Raw genomic sequence first — 23,896 nt, forward strand, 5'->3', positions numbered from 1 at the left:
ACATTTGTAGTTCATTTGAAGCTAACGTAAGCTTTTGATTATTGCTTTGGCAAGGAAGCTGAGTTTGTTTGTTACTGTTGCATAGCTTACCGCACACGAGAGGTTCTCCGTCTTGGTGCGTCGTTTTACTTTTCCAAAAGCGTAGAGCAATAATTGCGTTTCGTATCAACTCAATTGCAGCAATAAAGTGCTTACGGACGTTATTACCCCTGACATGTGCAATCGAACTCATTATTACAAAACTGTAGCAATAAACAATTACATAGCACAATTCTAATTCACTTTCCCAAAAGACAAATGAAGGCAGGAGACACAAACAAATAGATAAAATTACTGAAATTCCTAAACTTATCCAAAGGCATCGCAACAAGAAACGTTTGAAAACCACTGCCGTACACATTCTTTTTGCTATATAGAGCATTGAGTACTCTGGTCGTGGGACTAGGACAGCGCAAGCCATTGACGTGGCCGCGCGAGAATGCTTCACAGCAGCAAGAGGTCGACGAAGTCATATTCCTCTTATTGTATTAGTCATAACTGACGGTCGATCACAAGATGGAAAAAGTCTTCCTAGCGCAGTTGAGCGGCTGCACTCAATAGCTACCGAAGTATTTGCAATCGGAATATGTGAGTATGATAATATCCAAATTATCAAGGACTCAAGTGAGAGTAGATTAGTTATGATTTGCTACGATCATTTAGCAGCAGCATACAGCCTAAGTCATTGCCAGTGTCGTTTTTGCTTATCATGGACAATTTAAACAGTTTACATTAAACAAAGTCTGCAAAATCGCTATTTAGGATATTGTTTGTTTGAATTCACGGCACAAGTCCAAATCCAAGTAGTTCAGTGGTCAGTAACTCTTGGCTTTGTGCGTTATGCTTGTTTTGCAGTTTCTGGTGTTAAACATCATATATTTCTTTGACTTTAATTAAGTTAATTGATCCACCGTTAACATCACATTTCCAGACCTTTCGGTGTTACTTTTTTATGACTGCAGCCAATAAGAACCTTTCCTTACTTCAATTTTGTTTGTTTCAATATTAAAACTGTTTCATTTTTTAATTTTTAAATTATCTTTTCCACAACTAGCGGATCGTGTCAACGAGCAAGAAATCTTGATGATTGCTGACAACGACCCCAGCAGTTATCGAATTATTGATGGTTTTGACAATCTCGACGACGAACTTTCGGGTCTTGTCGGAAGTCGTTTCTGTCCTGAACCAGAGCAACAACATTTTATCACGGTAAATTACATGTAAAATTGACGCAAGATAAGCATCAGTTATGAAATGTTTAATGAAACATGATCAAGAAAATGAAGTATCTTCAAGCTTAACTGAAGATGATCTAGCTTCTAGCTGATCGAAATCGGTTTTTAGCTATATATGATTGAACTGACTCATGTGAAAATAAATTTCTTTGCATTTATGAAACATGTCACTATTTATGTTTTCCTGATGCAAAAATTGACAATTTTTAGGCTTCGGTTAGTTTTGTTATCCTTGTGGTTTTGTGTTGTCACAACGGATCAAACTAAACGATTTCTCTCTTTCAGGCAGACGAGCGAAGATGTGATTTTGATGAATGCAGCATCGGGAACGGAGGTTGTTCACACAATTGCACCAATACGGTGGGGTCTTACTACTGCACATGTCCGGAGAACCAGATAATCAGCAATGACAGAATTACCTGCGGTTTGTTGACTTCCCAAGTACTTTACTGTTACATCAGCATTTCAGCTAGAATACAAAATCGTGTATTGTGTAATGTTGTTGACAGGACCATTGAAAGGATAATTTGGGCAACTTGGGCATTTTGATAATTTGGGAAATTAGAAAAGTACCAATGAGATCCTCGGGATCCAAATCAAAACACCTCTAAGACATACGCACTACATCCAAAGAATACTTGATAATTTATTTAAGATTCATGGACCTTTGGAAAGGTTACCTGCCCCTAAATTCATCCCGTGTGTGGGTCTAAAACTACCTCCTGGACACCCCACACCCCTTATTGACTTCACGCTGTGTTGCCTCAATAATCATGACATGAAATTTAATAGCATTCTGTGTGGATAACCTTGAAATGGAAATGAGTACTACCTTGTAGGTTGTTTGCTGGGCTATAGCTGCACGTAGAGATTGTTTTGCATGCAGAGAAACGAAATGACGTAAATCTTTTTCCTCATCCTCAGCCAATGATTTTTGTGCCGTTGATAATGGAGGATGCCAGGAAGGATGCATCAACATCCCAGGAGGAAGAAATTGCTTGTGTGATCTTGACAAAGTTTTGGTAAGCAATGTAATGTGTTTTACAATAAAGAACAAACTATACTTTTATGAAATCATTTCTTTTTTGTTGACAAATGTTTTAAACTTGAGTAATTGTTGCAATTTAATTGGGTTTACAAATTTGCCCATCCGTCACAAAGCTATTCATTTTGGAATGAGATATTACTGAATACAAAAGCTGATGATAAAGTTCATGAGAAAATTTTTAATTCCAAAGTGTTTTGTGGAGTTCTCAATGACATAGTAATGGAGTTATTTTATACTCTTCAACAGTAAAATCTCTAGCATCATTTGGTCTGTTGAAATGTTGTTTTTCAGGGAAGGTAATGACCAATATAATCTTTCTACGACCATTAAACAGGTGGACGAATTCAATTGTGCTGATGTCAATGAATGCCTGGATGGAAATGCTGGTTGTTCTCATGGATGTCAAAACTTGGACCCGGGCTTCACATGCACATGTCCGGAAGGGATGGTTTTGGGAGCTGATAGAGAGACATGCGGTTAGATCAAGTTGACTTCTTTTCTTTTGATGTCGGGTTTTTAAATAATTTGTTTTCTTGTTTGTATAATATTAACATTGGTAATGCCGAAAATGGTTGTCTGCTTTCAGGTGTTCCACATATTTACAATCATAACTCTACAGACAAGGTATAAAAAGAATAATACATGAATGGTAAAAGTGTTTTTTAACTGCAGACAGTGCACACCGTTTCGACCTCCCGGTCTCATCAGTGCAGTAGTTACACTGGAATAATGGCCATGAAGATATATATATCCCCATGTGACATTTTCCCATTTGTGGTACCTAATCAGTAACCAAAAATGGTACTACTGCCAACCTTGCCAAAGTGCTCAAACTGCAAGCAGTGAGCTTTGCGCAATGCATAGCAAGGTGCCTCCAGTAAAGTGCTCAATTGGCGTAAACCAAGAGCGTCAATAACTGCAGACAGTGCACACCGTTTCGACCTCCCGGTCTCATCAGTGCAGTAGTTACACTGGAATAATGGCCATGAAGATATATATATATATATATATATATATATGGCCATGAAGATATATATAAGGCCAGGAAGATATATATATGGCCATGAAGATATATATACCTTCAATGTTTTTTATGTGTTTCAGAACCTGATAGTTGCTTTGAACAAGTTTCTCCCAACAGATGCGAACAAGTTTGCGAAAATATTTTAGGTGGTTCCTACGATTGCCTTTGCAATTCTGGACACACTCTAAATGAAGATGAACATAATTGCACAGGTCACACATAGATATAACATCTACTGCAACGTTTGATTTGAAGAACATTTTTGTTATGTTTTTACTTTCTGAAGTGTGACATAATGCTCCAGTACACCAAAAAATACGTGTTGATGTAAAGAGTAGGCTAAACGCCAGGTTACTTCAATCAAATCATTGCAACATATATCTCCGCATTGATCATCATTATTATTTATTTCATTCAAAAACAAACAACAAAATTTCAAGTCATTAAGAAGATATTAAATTTTGAATAATCTTGTTTAGAAATTGATGAATGCGCTACACAAAATGGTGGCTGCGAACACACCTGTGTGAACACTGTTGGATCGTACAGATGCGAATGTCCCGATGGTTTTGGCGTTCGTGACGACGGGCGCACATGTGGAGTTACTTGTCATACATGCGATAATGCCTTGAGTAATGACGATTGCCAAACACTTTCAGTGAGCCTCTGACATCTCTATTTTTTTTTTAAATTTTAGGCTATATGATTTCCGTAAATTTTCATACCTTCAATGTGAATGTGACAATTACCACAATATTCTATCACGCAATTTAAGTTAAACTTAATTTAGGTTTGTTGACAACGATGAAAATTAACCTAAGTTAACGAAAAATATTTTCATGATTGAATCGTCAATTACTTTATGTACTCAGTTGCGCCTCTATACGGCTGCATTGACACTGTCTGCTTTGTAAAGCGCTGAGGAGCAACGCATTCTGCGATGGATACAGCGCTATATAAAAACTAACATTATTATTATTATTATTAATGATTTTAAAACATCAAATAACATTCATTGTATTACAAATCAAAAATTTTTTAAAGCATGGGATTCACTATAATGGAAAGTTTGTGTATGTTTCATATTTTGTAGTCTTGCCCATTTGGTGCTGACTCCTGTTTTACAACGATGAGGACAAGAAATAACGTGACCAGAATCACCAAAGGCTGCCAGCAGACTCTTGCTTGCATCAATAACCTGATCCAAGTAAGTTGTTCATTCGAAATATTTGAGAAGCTTTAAGGAATTTGGATAATTTTTTTTGCTAAAAAAACGTATAGTTTTAAAGCCGAATGCAGGCCAAAAACTGTTCGCTGCAAATACAACGAAAAATGATTTCAAATTTTTAAAAATACTTGTAATAAAATTTGTGAAGAGGAATTTTGTTCCGTTTTAACAGCAAAAACTGTTTTTAATTCTGTTCACTAGAATCCAAGAAGTGCAGGAGAAGGCCCTTCCCAATGTAATTTCAATGAATTGAACTCCAAGTGTGAATGCTGCTGTACGGAATCTTTTTGCAACTCTGGCCTTTGCCCGTATGACTTCTTTCGTAAGTTTGTATTTAAATTTTGTTTTAAAACTAACACTTTACAGTTTACATCATTAAAGTAACTATGTATAGCATTGTTACCTTTTCACTAAAATTAAATAACCGGTCTACGGTATAAGAAATTTGATACCTATTCTATGAACGATTTATACTGTATAAATTCAAGGGAGCTTGCCATATAGCCATGGGCGCCGATCCCTATAGGACAGTGGGGACATGTCCCCACCATCTTTTTACAAGTCCCCACCATCTTTTTAAATTATTTTTTTATAACGTAATGGTTTCTTAGAAATTCAAGCATCTGTAGCCTACCTGAATCTTTATTCTGAAGAATCTTTGCCTCAGGCGGCATGAAAACTGAAACCAATTAGTCCCAACAAGATGGCTCACACGTGCAGCTGCTGTAAAAGCAGTGCTTGATAATTATAAGTCAGTATTGGAAGTCTTGGAAGTAGCCGTGAATCAATTTCATTCAAATGTAGCAACAGCAACTAGTTGGCTTTTGAAATCTTTTTCTCGCGGGTCGAGTGTTATTAGGTTATTAGCGGCAGTGTCTGCATTCAGTGTCTGGATCGTTTTAACAAAAGCCTTGCAAGGTTGCACGGTGACTGTGGCTGGCATGTTTAAAGGTTCTGAACTTTGTAGTGCTAAACTCCGCTATCTACGCAGTGAAGAAGAATTTAATCTTGCCTTTGTAAATGCTGAAAGGCTTGAGTTATTGAACCTGTCACGTCCCAAAAAGGTCCCAAATTGTCTCCAGCATGGACATAGCCATGGTCAACCTCCTCAACTTCAAACACCTGAGACGAAATATCGGTCAGAGTATTTTGCAGTCTTTCACAGCACGCAGCAAAATCTTACTGACTATTTCAAGTCAACCAATCTTGAGCACTACAATATTTCTGAATTCTACAAAAATCACCCTTTAGTTGAAAGCTACGATCACATGTGGTAGACGATTTGAGTTCTTTGATACAGAGTCCCTTGCAGTCTTGCACAAGAGCTATGCTTCTTTCGAAAGCAGTACAATGGAAATTCGGTGGAAGATTTTCGAATGATATTCAAGAAGATGCCATCCGCCGTTCGACAAATGTTTCCGCAAGTGGAACTTTTTGTGCGACTTTTGCTCATTTCACCAGCCAGCTCGTGTTCAGCTGAACGGTCATTTTCAACTTTGCGACGTGTCAAAACTTGGTTACGATCTACCATCACACAGAAACGGCTAAATCATGCAATGGTCTGCCATGTGCACAACACAGGTTTGAATTCGAACAACATTCATGGCCTTTCCGAGGACTTCGTTTTTAATTAGCCGGAGACTCGTTGCCGAGTGTTTGGACGTCTGCCGTCCAATGCTGACACTGACAATTAAAATATATTTGTCCGGCCGGCAAGCTCAGTTGTTACGCGCCCGGCTCAAGTTTGACTCTCGGGGTGTGCTCTTGAGCAACGCATTTTCATGACTGCTCTCCATTCCGCGGCACCTAGTGAATGGAATAATTCCACGGCAACAACACTTTAACAATCGGAAAATTTCACTCTGCCAATCTCGGTAACTGGCCCTGTGTCAAGAGCCTATACAAGTATGCGAAACTACTAGGAATAACCAATCAAGGCTTTGTCAGTTCGAGGATAAAGATTCAAAACCAACCAACCAAATACAGCAGGTGTGGCCAACACGTCGATTGCCAAGTCTCAATTGGTCGATCGTGTCGGGTTTTGTGTTGAAGTTACAAGATTCCTAAAAAGCACTTTTTTCGTGAGAAATATTGTCGATCAACTCAGACAAACTTCGATCAGGGTTTTTTTTTTAAGTATGAAAACAGAATACCTGTCAGTCATACTCGTACACGCTCATACACACTTATACAACACACTTTCTTCCCACACATCTTATGGTGTCACAAAAATTGCTCAGTGACTTTATCACCGACCGGTCGATCGCTAGTAAATAAGAAATTTTTGGTCGATCCCATTCGACGAGAAGTTGGCCACCCCTGATATACAGTATACATCGCATTAGACTTGTACCTACTGTATTTGTTTTTGTTTGTCAGAACAGACCCCCAAACTTTCTAGCTCGCTTCGCTCGTCGCCCCTTCCTACCTTTCCTAGTAAATGTCCCCACCAATTTTACAGAGCGATCGGCGCCCATGCATATAGCACTACAAACTGTAACTTTAACCTGTGGGTCACTACCCCACTTGGAGTCGCCATAACTCACCATGTACTTGCTGTTTTAATATAATTTATGTGTTGTTACTTGTTATGTTTGGAACATTTTTCTCCATCTCGGAAAATAAATGCAAACGCTGATTTATTGGATTGAAATATGGAAACTTGAGCCACTTTTTCAGTGTATATACAAACTTGCTTGTTTCGAACATGTACTGTTCCTGTTTCTGGCATATAAACCATTGGTTGAATAATTTCTGTTAACAAGATTTACATCCATATTAAAAATTCAATCCGATAAATTTTCCGTCATTAGGTTTACTCTGAGAAAGTAAATATATCAAGTTTTGGTTTGATCAGTTAGCTTTGATAGGCTTTATAGCCTGTATTCATCTATAAATTTCAAGGAAAATTGTGTTTCCATCCAATGTTATTCTGCGTTTACGAAATTAAATGCATAATGTTTTTTAAGTCAATGGATGTCCAGTTTTTGCCCGAACAGACGTTGTTTTCCGAGGACTTCAAGAAGGAGATCAAGTGGCTCCTGGAGGAGTTGCTACAGTCGAATGCTCAGAAGGTATGTTTGAGATATATCATTTTAACCAGAGTATATACGCAATGTACTTGAAGATCTAAATTGGGTAAATTAAATGTTTTTGTAGTATTAGCAGAATCAAACGGAATTTCTAAACTAGCTTAATTTACCTGCAGTATACTGGTTAAATTCGATATTCTAATTTAGAACTTTATACATAGTTTGCCTATTGTATTTGCTACTTCGATATATGGTATTTTTAACAGCCCAGACTTTAATTGGTTAACATACGATCAGCACCGCATTAAAGCAGGCTTTTATGTTTATTACATGTTTTAAAACTGATTTAAAACGTTCAAGTATCACTACTATTAGTTAACGCTGGAATTTTATTTCAGCTACAATAGGCCTACCGGTACTACACAAAGGGCGACCCAACCTTTTAGCATTCAAGTGTTTGCATTTTCCAAGCATCTATATGACAACTATACAACAAGTAGCCTGGTGTTATAAAACTTTGAGAAACTGCCATGGTCTTATTGTTGTTTGACATATTACATCTACAGTACTTTAGACTTTTAGAGGATAGTAGGTGAATTTAATTTTATACCGTTCGGTTTGCAAAGGCTACATGTTAAGCCAGAGTGGAGCACAACGTTCTCAACTCAACTGCATCTATAATTTCGTCAATGAAACGTCAGATTGGGACGCCGATCCAAGTGATTTGGATGTATGCGTTGGTAAGGAGAAGTTTTACTTTTAAACTGTTTGTCTAAAACAGGAAGTATTTTAACTTCGTTGATGCAAATAAGCTAACATTCTTGTTCACAGATCAGCTGACTTCCATTAATGTAATTACAGTCCAATAGCCTAACTTACTGTAGGCTATATCATATGCTACAACAATTGCTGGGGAGCCAAGAAGGCAAATATTTGTAACACGTGAAGATAGTTTTTAACACTTTTCAAGCTGTAAAGAATTCAGGGCTTTCGGATTTTTAGTTTTAGCTTACTTCGTAATGCAACAAAGTCAGAATAAAGTATCACAAAAATATTACTCGTGTCCTATTAATTCTTTGCAATTTACAAGATGTGGTGCGATCGCAGCCTATACAATTTTACGATTCTAAATTTTATGCTTTATTAGACTGACACATTACGTTATACACTGTGCTTCACAAAAATAGCTTTTGTTTGCATGGATTCTAGATATTGACCACTCGCTACCGAGAATAAGAAAAATTCGCTTTAAAGTTGCATTAATTTTCAGATGTTGATGAGTGCTCTATCAACAACGGAGGATGTGTAGCGCCTGCTACATGCGTCAACTTGGAAGGATCTTTTGAATGTCTTTGTCCAAACGACTTTTCCGATTACGTTCTTGTTGATGGCACCATTTGCGAAAGGTAAGTAAGTAAGAGTAGTTAACATGCAAAGATACGTTTCCTTCTTACGATTTATATTCGAAGACTTTCCTGTCCATTCTATTCAAACCATTTTCAACACAAAACATTAAATAACATATACAAAAAACAACACAAGAATTTACATTTCCTTTTGCTTATATTTTCAATTTTTTATTCAGAGATGAATGTGCTGATGGATCAAGTGGGTGCTCTGATAACTGCACTAACACTATTGGAAGCTTTGTTTGCTTTTGCCCGCCAAGATATTCTCTTGTGGAAGATGGCCTCACTTGTGGTAGGATTTATCGTTTTTTTTTGGGTTTTTTTTTTCTGACAATGTTTTGATATTGTGTTTGAACCTTTGAAAGAAATGAAGACTTGAGACATCTTATAGTGGTACAATCAAAATGAAACATAAACTTTATTGAAACTTGAAGTTGTTTGATTAAATAATAAAGCCCAAACTAGAAAGATTTTTCAGAAACTCAATCGTGGTGTTTCTGTATAGATTTCAACTTCAAATGCAGTCTTGGTTATCAAAATAAAAAGTACAAATTACAAAACAAAGTCTAAAAATGTCAAACTTACAGTTGTTAAACACTGTCTAAGCTATTAATATTTTAAATTAGGCTTACTTGACAACTGGTTTAAAGAACCTTATTTAACAGCACTTGAGAAAATAAACCTGCGGTCTTAATCTGGTATAATCACATTTTTTTTTACTGCTGTAATAATGTAGTTTTGATCTGTTGCAACTAAGCAGACAAAGTAGTTGCTTATTAATACCACACCACTTCTATCGAAGCAACATTTTCTATTAGATCCAGACGAATGCCAAGATGCCAATGGAGGCTGCTTAGAAGTTTGCGTTAATACTCTTGGTGGATTTGAGTGCCGATGCAACAATGAAGGGTCTATTCTTGGTGCCGATGGAATTAATTGCATTGGTAACTAAGTAGTCTATAATTTTACCTCTACTGTTGTATTATAACTCCTTCGAAGAGCATTTGGCTATACTATTTAAGTAGTCATTGATTACAAGAATAAATGGATATATGGTTTCTGAGTTTTTTTTTTACGACCACCATAGAAAAACATCATTTTTGAAAAATTTAAAAGTAAATTACAACGAGTAACTATTTACCAATTTATTACTATTTATAACTATTAGTATTAACTATTAGTATAACTATTAGTAACTATTTATCAAAATTCGGATTTGTTTTTGAAAACGTGCAGATGTGGATGAGTGTCTCACAAACAATGGAGGCTGTTCTGATAGTTGTACCAATATGGATCCTGGGTATGAATGTTCTTGTGCTGATGGCCAGGTCCTTAGCGCTGATGGTTTCACATGCAGGTTAGTAAAAGTATGTAAACCTAACCAGCTTGAGATGAGTGAAAGGAAAACAATTTACTCGTGAGTCTGCATTTGCTGAGTTCCCAGCAATGACATATGATAGCTTGCTTCTTGCAGCATGCTGGATAGAAGTAATTGTTGCCTATAAGGTTTAGGTCGGCTTGATCCAAGATTTTTTTACACTTTGTTTAACCTACTTTAATCAGCCTCGGATCTTGGGAATAGGCTATAATTGGGCACGTGTTTTTCGGAAACAAATGAGAAGTCATGAAAAGTTGTCCCAATTTTTCATTACGGTCACCTCCTTTTAGGCCACTATAGCTGACGTAATCATTTTTACTCCCGTATTTTTAATACGAATGCTTCTTTATAAATAAACTGAGGTGCTTCAAGGATTGTTTTCAAGATCTATTGTTGAGCTTGATGATAATTTTGTTTTTACATTGCTTAGCAATTTTATTGCACTTTAATTTGACTCCAACAGAATATAGTTGTCAGATGACGATAAATTACTACATTTCTTTATCACACGACCCACAGTAGATTTTCAACTATCTTACAGAGCTGATCCTTGTTCCATCAACAATGGAGGATGTGGACAAGTCTGCACTATTACTGAAGATTCTTATGTTTGCTCTTGCGGCCAAGGTAACGACTTGGGAAGATTAACCTACGTTATAGTTTACAGCATTACGTCAAAGAATTATAAAGGGCATCCCTTACCACAATCAAGCAAAGCTTTACGTAAAACTGTGCTAATATAGGCTATATTTTTGAGTTAAATTTAATATTATTCTCGAACTGCTTAGTTAGGCCTGTCAGCCTACTTTTATTTCAAATAAAATGCATGATAAAAAGATTAAGCTATGTAGGTTGAATTCTAATTTTAAATCCTTCTTTTGTCAATGTGAGTCAATTCAGTCCACCATATTCAAATATCAACATAGAACAAATTGTAGTCTAGCTTTAGCTAATAGTCGGACCACTAATATTACCAATAAGAATTAAATTGACTGGCAAAAGCAGTGGTCAAAAAAATTGTGTCATGAATTGGTGGTACGATACTCATGGGCGCAACCTCATGGGCGAAACACGTGTCTTTCGCTATCAATTCTTGCTTCAATTGGTACCAAGAAACAGAATTATGGAAAATGTCTGGTAATAATGAAATAATTAAAAAAAAATATTGTACATTAAGTTGATCAGTTAAACTAAGAAAGGGTGTAGTAGACCCCCTAAAGTTGAAAGAGGCTGCTAAAGACAGGCTCAATATTAAACGGAATTTGTTATTTTCAAATATAGGCTATATTCTAATGGAAGATGGAAGTTGTCAAGATATTGATGAGTGTGCTCTAAACAATGGCGGCTGTCAGAAAAATTGCACTAATATAGACGGTGGATACAACTGCGTATGCCCAATGGGAGAAGCCTTGCATCAAGATAGTAGAACCTGTGGTAAGAGAACTGCATGTTCTGTTACAGTTTCTCAATACTACCTTAGGCCTACCTTGTTTTCATACCGTACAAAACTATTGGATAATGAGGTCGAGCAATAAAAGTTTTAGAAAGGGGCAGGAATACTTTTAAGATCGCTGTGCAATTAGAGATTATGCTAATTTTTTTTGAGTGTTTTTAGATTATATCACAGCAGGCATAACATTTATATCAGTTTAAATTAGTTTGTGATTCAAATTTAGTCAAATATATCTTTTTATCAACAAGATGCGTGAATGCAAAGCGATTAGAAACTTTGGTGTTCGGCAAATATAAGAGAGTTTTTGTGAAATTATTTTAAAGAACAGAAAAGAACTTATTGTTATCCAATATTGCAAAATTTGATGTGTTATTGTTTTTTCTAATCTATGCATTGGTCTATTACCCCTACATAACATAAGTTATATTAACTAAGGACGAGCATGTTACCAATGCAATGGGGCAGAAACCAACGAGGAGTGCAATGCCAATGGATTGCAAGTATGTCCTGATGATGCGGATGCATGTGAAAACGAAGTCCGTGTCCATGACGGTAAAAAACAAATCTTCAAACGATGCAAGCAAGCCCTATCCTGTAACAACAATTTTAGACAGGTATTGGAGTTTTTCATTACTTTCTATTTTGATGTAGCTTTTATGCTTATAGGTTACTTAACGTAATAACTTAAACCTATATCACATCACTTTGCTGCAGTAACTTTTATTAAGTCGACTGATCCTATAGATTATTTACCCAACAAGAAAGCAGCAGTTTCCAACTGATGTATACACGAGCTCCTCGGGGGTTTGTAGACTCTAGTGTGGGAACCACTGATCTTAATACCACCGTGTAGGCTATTTACAATTGACTGTGAGATATTTGCTGACATTTCAGTGGATGTCCAGCCTTGTGCTGAAAGTCAGGTAAAACTCTTAACTAAAGCCTTGTTGAAAATATTTTGGTACAAGTATTAAAAAATAATACATTCTTCTTCTTCTGGTATATTCCCACTGCAAGTGGGGTCGCTGGTGCAGATTACAGTCTTCCACATAACTCCAGCAACATCTTCTTCCTTCACTCCTACTGTTTCCATATCTTCTGTCACACAATCTCTCCATCTTCTTTTTGGCCTTCCTCGCTTTCTTTTACCAACTTCAGATTGTCTTATTCTTCTTCCGACTTAATCTTCGTCTTTCCTTACGACGTGATCCAACCATTTAAGGCGTGTCTCTATCAGCTTGTTTTCCAACTCTCCAAATTGCATTGGTTTTCTGATGATTTCATTTCTTACTATGTCCCTTTTTTTTCAACCCCAGAGACTTTAGTTAAATTTATTTAAATTTGAACATAGCTAAATCATTATCACACGACCAAAATCCTGTTTGCATCTCGAGGAAACCATTATAGCTTATTAACAACTATCAAACAAAAAACTTTCAATAAGCTTTCAAATGATTTTAATTTGCAACAATGTCATAATGAGAAAATTTACAATTGATAGCGCCAAATTATTTAATAATTTCTTCTTTTAGTCTCACCCATATTATATTTGGAATTGCCAATAAGAAGCTTCAGAACCCTGAAAATCCCAAGAAGTTAGATACAGCTTACCATCATTAAGATTTCTGAAGAGGCTTCTAAGGAAAGTTAAAACATTAGATGCCATCTGAGTTCGGTTTAAGCCACAGAGTATACTACTTCTTAATTCAGTGTTGCACGCGTCAATGAAATAAATTGACGGCGTCAGCGTCTGCGCGAATTGCCTAAAAACTTTGCGGCGTAAAGTACTGCGTCGGCTCTTAAAGAAATTGACGCCGTCAGTGTCAGCGCTAATTTCTAGCGCTATTGTATCCAGGGTCTCACAAAACGGAAGTATTTTAACCAAGTGTAGGCTAACAATAGCTATAAATAAAGAGCAGGTTTTATGTTTTGAGATTGTATTGTAGCCTAATTAGCTGCTTTAGCTTATTAGTTATTTCTTTGTAGAAGCACAAGCATTTCAAAACGTTTTCCTGACAATCTGCTGCGTTTGAGACGCATAATGTCCTTTCCAAGCGAATACATGCGTTCCACAGTAGCACTAAATGGTATTGGTGTGTTGTATTTTAAAAACAAGTCTTGAGAACGTTTACTCGGAAAGGTAGCCTATCACTGTTCTATTTTTCCAAGCGTGCTGTGATGGTTTAGTATTATATAAATCTTATTTTAACGAGGTCCACTGCAACAACATCGCTCTTTTCAGGGGCATAGAGCTCTTGAAATAAAGTTTCTTCAACCTCCGCGATGACATTCATTGATTTTTCGTTTTCTCTCTCTGATCCCTCGTTCTCGATACTGCTCACGATATGAGTGATTACCATTTGGCGAACTTCTTCCGCTTGTATTCCAGGGAGCCATTCCAACCAACGCGAAAGCCGGTAATTTGGATGAGTCGCGCTGGCCAGAATACATTGTGAAACTCTCATTGCGAAACGAGATTTTCCATGAAAACAAAAAATGACGCATAGCGCTTGACGCTTAAAATCGGCAAAATAGTTGACGGCGCTGTCACTTCCGTCAACTAAAAAATAAACTGACGGCGCTAGCCTCAGCGTCAACAAAAATTTGACGCCGTCAAATGACGCCGTCAAATTGACGGCGTCAACGCACAACACTGCTTCCTATGATGTTTGGTTAAAATGTGTGAGGTGTAATAAATTTAATTTCTTACCACAATTTAATCCTTTTTTATCTCTTCAGAACCCAATGAATGCTTGGGAGCCAACTCAATGTAACCCTGGCACGGTGAACGATGTTTGCCGATGCTGTTGTACCGGTCACCTCTGCAACTTCAACGAAAGACCTTGTGCCGTCGAAGAACGTTGTCACCTTCAACAGGTCTGTTGCACAGCCTTGTAATCAACATGAGCAAAATGATGTTTTTAATACATTTAAATATATATATAACTGCAGACAGTGCACACCGTTTCGGCCGTCCGGCTTCCTCAGTGCAGTAGGTACACTGGGTCTGGCCACGGAGATAGCCTATATTCATCCGTGTGACGTTTCCCATTTATGGAATCTAAGCTCCAAAAATGGTACTACCGCCAACCTTGCCAAAGTGCTCAAACTGCAAGCAGTGAGCTTTGCGCAATGCACAGCAAGATGCCTCTAGTAAAGTGCTCAATCGGCATAAGCCAAGAGCTGCAGACAGGACGCCACTGTTTCGACCTTAAGTTCTCCTCAGTCTTCAGTGCAGTAAGTATGTTTTTATTTTTAAAACGAACGTCTGCCCCTACCGATGTGACTTTCACTTTTGCTTCCAACGATATCTTTCTCTACGCAGGCTGACGTGGTTATTGTAGCTGATTCATCAAGCTCTGTAAGATTCGACAACTTCCAGACAATCAAATCCTTTGTAAAAGCTCTTTTATTGAGCTTTAATCTTGGAGAAGATTTAGTTCACACTGCTTTGATAAGGTAAGGCTCAAAGGATAGCTTTTCTTATAGTAGTGGCTTTGTTTTAAGACAGCCTATAGCCTACTGTTCAAGATCGTGTAGGCCTATAGTAGTCCATTATAGTCACAAAATTTTGGAATGATTTTGAAACATAATGTTGAGCTCAAAATGCTTTGACTTTAAGTTTAATACAGTAACCGGTTGAGCAATAAAAGCAGTGACGTCTGTATACAAGCAGTTAAAGTTGTTTTTTTTTGCTAGAATGATACAAAGAGTAGCAATAGGTCGGAGAAAAAGAAAAGAAAAGCAACTAAGACCATATTTAAGTACGTTACTTTTACAGAGATGGAAACAACCAAAAAGTTTGTAAGAAAGGAAATTGTGAGGGTTATTTTTTGCTTACTTTTTCAAGCCTTCCACTTACGCTTTTTACTATTAGCGTGGTCAAATAGGTTGTGAAATGAGACAGACCAACAGGCTAATGTAGCCTACGTTTACCAAAACTAAATTATTTTTTTTCGTCAGATACAACAGAATTGTTGAAGAACAGTTCAATTTTGACTCATCAAACCACCGCGATGATGTCGCTGATGCTGTTGATGCAATGAGATACAATGGTGTTGGAACCCAGACCGGAAGAGCTCTCCAATACGTCATTGATAACATTTTAACACCAGAGAACGGTGCTCGAGATGACGACGTTCCGAAGATTGTGGTGACAGTCACGGATGGACAATCTCAGGTTCGTGTGAAGCAAAGTTTTTGAACTGGGTCCATAACTCGTAGGCTTAATCTTTTTAGAAGCATTGTGAGGTTTACCCCAATGAGTAAAACCATTTTAAAAAGTGTTCATTGTCTTTTGTTTGAAACGTGCACCTATGAACAACTAGCCTTTCTCATTTTTGAATAAAATTAAATTGTTTCATCTAACGCTGAATGGTTTAGAAAATTTTTATTTGACACTATAAATTAGAAAAATAATTTTGAACATGTTGAGCTTTCGAGAAACTCCCTTTAAAAATCTATGCGTAGGCATATAAGCTAAATGCAAAAACTATTTTATGCCATACCCTGATGATGCTAACTATAGCACACACTGTCAACATAAACCACAGGCATTCCATTGCATCATGGAAAAGTCATAATGGAAGTAGATCAAATGCAAAAGACAAGCGACATTCTCAAGCAAAATATTTAATTAGAAATAGGCTACATAAGAATAGATTTAAGCCTACTAAACACAACCATGGCTTTGGCAAGTCACGCAGGACCTAATGTGACATTTAATTGGTGATTGAATATTACAGTAAAACAACTTTTTTCCAAGTTCAATAAAATTTTCAAAACACAGTTAACTCTGCCGAAAAGCAGCCTTGGACCTAACAGGCTCAATGAAAATAATCTTTCATCAACTTATTTTTGTGTATCTTTTTGTTATCTTTGTAGGCTACTATTGTAGCCTAACCATTTGATTTTAATCTATTTAGCTACTCCTTTGCTGCTTTTCACGAATAAAGTTATTTGTAAATATCTAGTGCTTTTCCAACCACGCGGTGTCGCTGCAAACATCAACATAAAACCTTACTACAACTCTGCCAATCTCGGTAACCGGCCCTGCGTCAAGAGCCTCTACTACAAGTATGCGAAACTACCAGGAATGACCTTTCAAGGCTTAAAAAAAAGATAAGGCAGCTATATGGTAATCTTGCAATTTTTGTATATAGGACAGCGTCATTGAGCCAAGCGAAGCTCTGAGAGCAGGTGGAGCCATTACGTTTGCTGTTGGAATTGGTAATGCAGACACTGCTGAATTGCTACAGATTGGAGGAGACGAAAGCCGAGTCTTTTTCGCTGAAGGCTTCGATAGTTTGGAGGGAATGTTTCTCGTTGATATCCAGAGAGAAATCTGTTACGGTAGATCTAATTACAATAATAAATCCATTATGAATCAAGTAATTTGAAGAAATTTGGTGTTCAATTTTTCGTATGGTGTATGCGTGCTGTAGCCTATGTATGGCATAGGCTACTTCAGTTAAATAGTAGCTACTGCAAGTTATTTGCAACAAATAAGTTGTTTTAACATTTTAGTATTCTATACTCATTGTATGATTAATTAATCCACAATAAAACACTTTTCTAAGTAGGGGGTCGCTTACTCAAACATGACTTTATTTTATGACTAACTACCTTTCACAGCAAGCAGTTAGAGATTAGTTAGAATGTATCATAAAGGAGATTTGACTAACTTATCTTGCTTTAGATCGAGATGAATGCTTGGTTAACAATGGTCTGTGCAGTCACACTTGCGTCAATGTGAGAGGCTCCTACCGCTGTGAATGTCCTGAAGGATTGCGCTTAGATGAAGATGCAAGAACTTGTGTTGGTAAGAGGAATTTATTGTTTTTTAAGCTTCCCATTGTTGCGTATTTTTAAACCAATATAGGCAGTCCAAGAATTAAAACTTAGCTTTTAAGCTTAGTTGTCACGGAAATTGACAGATTCTAAGCTTGACTAAAAATATAGCTTACCGCAAACTGACATGCAACTCTTGCATTAACCGATGTGTTTTTGCTGTTTTGAAATTTCAATATTCAGCTTTTGTGTGTTACATCTTCAATCTTCATGGTCACGTATCGGGGATATTTTAAAAGAATATTTACGGGAGAAGCAAAATTCTTCACAAAGAAATTAATTTTAAACGAAATCAATTTAAGAAAAAAACTTTTTATTGAAAGGATGAAAAATAGTTTTAACTACTGTATTTTTGTGCTGAACTCTCGCAGGACGAAAAAATTTGTTAACCTTGATTGTATGTGTCATTCAATTCAATTTTAATTCAATTCAATTTATCTTTTCTTTGTCGGAAAACAACAGCAATGATAAAGGTACAAATAGTGAACGGGAACAAAACCAACAAAAGGAAAAGGTGGCAAAACCACAGAAGTTTAAAACGTGCTTGCGATGCAGATTTAAAGGTTACGTAGATGAAAGTAAATCAAGCACGGCCACCAAACCATTTTTGTACAAATCTCGATTTTTGTGTCGTTGACAAAAAATTTTTTGTAACAAACTATTTTAAAATTCTGACCTATTAATTATATTCATTGCTGGGTAAACTTAGGTGGTCCTGGAGTATCCAACGTTGATGAATGCTCCGACAACAATGGCGGCTGCAGCCAAATTTGCATCGATCTGTTGGAGGGAAACAATTGCTCATGCAATGCTGGGTATATTCTTGGAGATAATGAACGAACCTGTTTCGGTCAGTCACAAACAATTGTCTCTTTTGCAATTTGTGTGTTTCAGTGTTTGAGTAACATTATCGTGTTGTAAGACAACATGACTAGCTTAGGCCTATATCGTAAATCTAAAACAAGAAAAACGAAACTATAACATATTCTATAGTGATTCACATTATATTTTATCAAACGTAAATGTTTGTTAATTTCCTACAACGTGTGACACGCAGTAATTGTAATAATGGTAGTAGTAGCGGTATAGCAGTATACCTTTAGTACAAAGTTACCACTTAAAGTATTTTCCGGTCTAAAAAGTCAACATCAAGGGATCGGAAGCGCTCTTAGGCATGTGAAATGTCTAAAGAGCATAATTAATCAAAAGTTGCAGGAAGTGCAGATGGTGAAGAGAAAGGAAGAAGCGAGAAGCGTTAGATGTTGTGATGAAAGTGAAAAGTTTTATGAAATGAGAAGGAAAGCTGAAAGTAGAAATGTGTGGAACAAAAGGGCTTTAGCTTTTGTTTTATTTACGCTATCTGCTATTATGTTCCTGCGATAAACTTTGCTTTTTTACCTATAGATTTAAATGAATGTGAAATTATGAACCCATGCTCGCATTCTTGTGTGAACATCGAGCCTGGGTTTTTCTGCGAGTGCCCAGAGGATCATGAAATGAACGCAGATGAACGAACTTGCACGCCACGCCCTGGACGTAAGTAATTGCTGCTTGTAACAATTAAGCATGGAACGCCCCTCAAGGTGGCGACTGAAGGACTACCTTACATTCAGAGAATTTGCATACGTATTTTACGGACCATAAGGCGCACCGGACTATAAGGCGCACTGTCAATAAATTGCTTTGATTAGTTTTTTGTTCATACATAAGGCGCACCGGACTATAAGGCGCACCGGACCATAAGGCGCACAGGACCATATATAATAGTATATCGGTACTGGTTTTGAGTGTAGGCAATAAAGCACTACCGCACTTGATCCATACATAAGGCGCATCGGACCATAAGGCGCACGATCAATTTATGAGGAAAAAAAGAATTTAAAGTGCGCCTTATGGTCCGTAAAATACGGTACATATCAGACCATCATCAACGCTGTACAGTACAACTGATGTTTTTGTCCTGATGAGTTTTACAGTATTAAGTGAACGGAAAGACAAGGAAGCCAACCTTTATGTCTATTTTCAGGCATACCTTGCGTCTTGCCAAAGACATAGCGCATACTCTTTAGGCGTGGTGAACCGGCGCCCTTCAATTAGCATCGTGCCAAGACTATCACCACTCAGCTATGCAGCGACATTAAAACTGACAATGTGGCAATGGTTACAACTTTTCTGTCCAACAACATTGTCGTGTTTCAGCTGCTGATTGCCCGGCCAATTGGATTGCTTTGGGTTCGAGCTGCATGCAAGAGAGTGATGGAGAAGCGATATTTCGAGTAGCGAGCGAGAATTGCGCTGCAGATGGAGGAAGACTTGTCAAAGCCGATAGCGAAGGTCTACGTCGTCTCATAGACCGAAACTTTCAAGGCAGACGTTGGATTGGTATGTATTTGAATAAAAGGGAGGCTATCTTTAAATTAAAATTATTTTGAATCACATAGCCCATTGTCACGCATTGATACAGACAAATGGGTGCTAACACAAAACACTGAATTGATTTTCGTATAAAAATTAAACGAATTCGGTTTTATTTCTTGTCAAAAAATATTCGTACAATTGCGAAGGAAACACATTTGGCAATATTGTGAAATAATTCGATACTGCATGGTAATTTCCATAGGTAAACAAATTTAAATGTTAGCCCATACTGTATATATAATAATACGGTGATGTACGGTAAATGTCATTTCCAACATACAAGAGAAAACGCTTAACCTACTTTTCATTCTTTTCATTTATTGTTAGATCTATGTGAACAAAAAACGCTAGTTTTACTGCGGTTTCATGTTTTCGTATTAGTGGAGCATATATTTTGCAATACGATATGTTTTCAAAAGGTTTAACTGATCGCGAAGAAGAAGGCATTTGGAGATGGTCTGACAATGAACCTTTGACATTTACAAACGGATGGGCTTCTGAGCAACCGGGTATTTGATAATTCCTTTGATAAGTTTACAGCATGAAGCACAAGTCGGGTCAATTCACTTGTTGCGATATAATATTTTAGCTCTTTTCATAACTGATACGAACACTGAAGAGAACTGTTTAAACTCATTGCTTTAAGTCGAAGTGATGAAAATCGTTCGTTAAAATTGCCTGATTAACAGTATCAGGAGTGAAAGCTAATCAAAGTTAAATAATTTTCCTTAATCACAGGCAATGGAGATTGTGGATATGTACAAACTTACTACTTTGCATCGGATTGTGGTGCGAGCAGAAGATATATCTGTGAATTGGGTAAGTTTACAACAACATTTTTGAGGAGGCACCTGTACCACTCTAGCCTACATACAACAAAAGACTTTAAATTATGTTTCACATGAATTCTGAATTGTTGGGTAAATGCATCGATTAATGATTATGATGCTTACAAAATATAACAAACCAATTAAAACCTCAACCAAATGCACAATATTTTAACCATAAACAATTGCAAGAAACTGTTACAAGTTTCAAAAATAGTTTGTTTTTGTTTCACTTTAATACAAGAAGTCTAGGGAAAAACAAAGAAAACATTGAAGAATTTATTCAACTTGTCAATCATTCTCCTGATATTCTTGCCATTTCAGAAACAAAAATTGGTCCTAACTCGTTCCTTAATTATTCCTTACCAGGCTATGTCATGCTACATAAGGATTCTTGTAGCAATTCTGGTGGTGTTGCACTTTACTTAAAACAAGACAATATATTTAATGAGCGAAAAGACCTTTTGATTGTTATACCCAATTGTGAAAATCTTTGGGTGGCAATTGTACAAAAAAATTTACCAAGTATTACTGTAGGAGTCATATATCGTCATCCTAGTTACGCTTTTTCTACATTCCAAGACAAAATAATTGATTCTTTAAACAAATTAGAAAACTCTCGATGTAAATACATAATTTGTGGAGATATAAATATTGACTTGTTAAAGGCTGCAAAGTCTCCTGCAGTATTAAATTATAAAGAAGCCCTTGAAGCTGCAGGCTGCCAATCATTGATAACAAGTGCAACTAGATTTTGTGGAGAATTTAATCCAAGCCTACTGGATCACATCTACACAAACATAACTTGTAACCAAAATGCCTATGGCACTTGCTTACATGACATCTCTGATCATTTACCTATTTTCTTACGTGTTAAAAATAAAAATGTAGTGTGTAATTCACCCACCAAAAAAATTAGAACCTTAAAAAACTTTTGTCTTGGCAGCTTCCTGTGCGATTTGAAGTCTAATTTGACTGAAGTAAATGCTGATTTTGGTGATGCAGACAACTTGATGCACTCTTTTATTATGTGATTTCAAGTAGGCTAACACTAGATAAACATGCACATAAAAAAAGTTTAAAGAAACAAAAAGTGACTCTAAGAAAACATGGAAGATCATTTATGAGATGATAGAGGGGAAAAAATTCGAATAATAAAAAGCTTCCTTCAACAATGGCTATAAATGATAAAAACTAGAAAACAGATTCTATTGAATTCATTAATTTATTAAATAATTACTTCACAAATATTGGAACTTCAATGGCAGCTGAAGTTCCAAATTCAAATGTAAATTTTGAATCATTCATGTTAAACAGAAAATGTTCTTCTTTTGGCTTTCCTGATATAAATGAGATAGAAGTATCTGATGCTATAAGGAGCCTCAAAGCAAATAAAGCTTCAGGCATTTTTGAAATACCTTCTAAATTTATCAAAATGGCTAATGTAATTATATGCCTTTTTTTAACAAAAATACTGAATAAATGTGTTCTGCAAGAAATCTTTCCTGATGTACTCAAAAAGAGTCTGATAATGCTTGTACCAAAAGTTAGTTCACCTTTACACTTTACAGATTTGCGACCAATTTCTTTATTGCCAATCGAAAAATTTTTATATAAACGGATGATGAATTTTATTGACAAATATAATATTATAACTCCAGCTCAACATGGTTTTCGTGAAGATGATTCAACAAGATTAGCATTGATAAAAATATATGATGATTTACTTTCTAACTTGAATGATCACCAATGCACATGCTCGGTTTTTCTTGATTTAAGTAAAGCTTTCGATACAGTTGATCATGGCCTACTTTTAAAAAAAAACTTCACCATTATGGCTTTCGTGGCAAGTTTTTAAACGTTTTAAAATCTTATCTAACAAATAGAATGCAAAGTACAAAAATTAACGGTAAGAATTCTAATTTCAATGTTGTTAAATGTGGTGTCCCACAGGGGTCAATCCTTGGTCCCTTGCTTTTTCGTCTTTATGTGAATGATCTTCCAAATGCATCTTCTTTTTCAACTACACTTTTTGCTGATGACTCAAATTTTCACATGTCAGATAAATGCCTGTCATCTCTACAAAAAAAATGTCAATAGAGAAATCGGAAAAATTGATGTGTGGATGAAATCCAATAAACTTTCATTAAATTATAGTAAAACTACTTATATGATCCTCTGCAACAACAAAAAGTGCAACAGAAAATTTTAGTTTGTCCATCAGTGGCCGATCCATCGAAAGGAAGAAAAGTATAAACTATCTAGGTGTAACTTTGGATGAGCGATTGACATGGGATAGTCGTATTATTAATCTTAGAAAGCAGTTTGCAAAGGTCTGCGGCATAGCATTTAAGCTGAGATACATTGCCCCATTAACAATATTACAAACTTTATATTATGATTTGTTTCAATCCAAGATCCAGTACTCGATTATAAATTGGGGAAGAGCAAACTCTACATTGCTTACTCCACTTCAAGTGTTACAAAACAAGTTCATCCGATCCTGCTTATTTTTGTCGAGGTCAACAAATACAACTGTTCTTTATCACCAATTTAATGTGCTCAGAATTGACGATATTATTAAATTAGAGACTGCAAAATTTATGTACAAATATGTGCACAAAATGCTTCCCCGGGCCTTTGCTGGCTGCTTTATTTTTGTAAACGAAATTCACCAGCATAAAACCCGTCAGAACCAAAAGAATGATTTATATTTGCCTTCTACAACGTCAAACTCTGGTAAGAAGATGCTATGTTTTAATGGAGTGAAACTATGGAATCAAATACCAAAAAAAATCTTATAATGCTTTTAAATTTAAATATAAATGTTTGTTTAAAGGGGCAGTAAACCCCAAACCATACTTTTCGATTTTTTTCTTTGTAAGTGCTCTAGAGATGTATAATAAGTGGTTGTCGTTGAAATTTTTCCTTAATTTCATTGCGTTTCCTTTGTAG

The 23,896-nt window shown here is 36.3% G+C and overlaps 1 protein-coding gene across 1 annotated transcript in view; it reads left to right on the forward strand.

Moving 5' to 3' along the window:
* LOC145777093 (uncharacterized) overlaps window positions 1-23,896 on the forward strand; it is a 44,521-nt gene that overhangs the window by 14,071 nt on the left and 6,554 nt on the right. The window contains exons 16-43 of the mRNA XM_082588382.1: window positions 417-627; window positions 1,094-1,248; window positions 1,560-1,698; window positions 2,199-2,296; window positions 2,657-2,798; window positions 3,427-3,558; window positions 3,826-4,004; window positions 4,440-4,553; window positions 4,776-4,896; window positions 7,544-7,648; window positions 8,233-8,346; window positions 8,877-9,012; window positions 9,192-9,307; window positions 9,834-9,959; window positions 10,252-10,372; window positions 10,935-11,020; window positions 11,675-11,827; window positions 12,282-12,460; window positions 14,586-14,723; window positions 15,172-15,305; window positions 15,810-16,026; window positions 17,009-17,198; window positions 17,545-17,667; window positions 18,406-18,546; window positions 19,101-19,232; window positions 19,896-20,078; window positions 20,534-20,623; window positions 20,853-20,933. Coding sequence (XP_082444508.1) covers window positions 417-627; window positions 1,094-1,248; window positions 1,560-1,698; window positions 2,199-2,296; window positions 2,657-2,798; window positions 3,427-3,558; window positions 3,826-4,004; window positions 4,440-4,553; window positions 4,776-4,896; window positions 7,544-7,648; window positions 8,233-8,346; window positions 8,877-9,012; window positions 9,192-9,307; window positions 9,834-9,959; window positions 10,252-10,372; window positions 10,935-11,020; window positions 11,675-11,827; window positions 12,282-12,460; window positions 14,586-14,723; window positions 15,172-15,305; window positions 15,810-16,026; window positions 17,009-17,198; window positions 17,545-17,667; window positions 18,406-18,546; window positions 19,101-19,232; window positions 19,896-20,078; window positions 20,534-20,623; window positions 20,853-20,933 — 3,856 coding nt within the window. The remainder of the gene's footprint in view (window positions 1-416; window positions 628-1,093; window positions 1,249-1,559; window positions 1,699-2,198; window positions 2,297-2,656; window positions 2,799-3,426; window positions 3,559-3,825; window positions 4,005-4,439; window positions 4,554-4,775; window positions 4,897-7,543; window positions 7,649-8,232; window positions 8,347-8,876; window positions 9,013-9,191; window positions 9,308-9,833; window positions 9,960-10,251; window positions 10,373-10,934; window positions 11,021-11,674; window positions 11,828-12,281; window positions 12,461-14,585; window positions 14,724-15,171; window positions 15,306-15,809; window positions 16,027-17,008; window positions 17,199-17,544; window positions 17,668-18,405; window positions 18,547-19,100; window positions 19,233-19,895; window positions 20,079-20,533; window positions 20,624-20,852; window positions 20,934-23,896) is intronic.

Source organism: Aplidium turbinatum, chromosome 9 (genome assembly GCF_918807975.1).
Source record: "Aplidium turbinatum chromosome 9, kaAplTurb1.1, whole genome shotgun sequence".
Taxonomy (NCBI): Eukaryota; Metazoa; Chordata; class Ascidiacea; order Aplousobranchia; family Polyclinidae; genus Aplidium; species Aplidium turbinatum.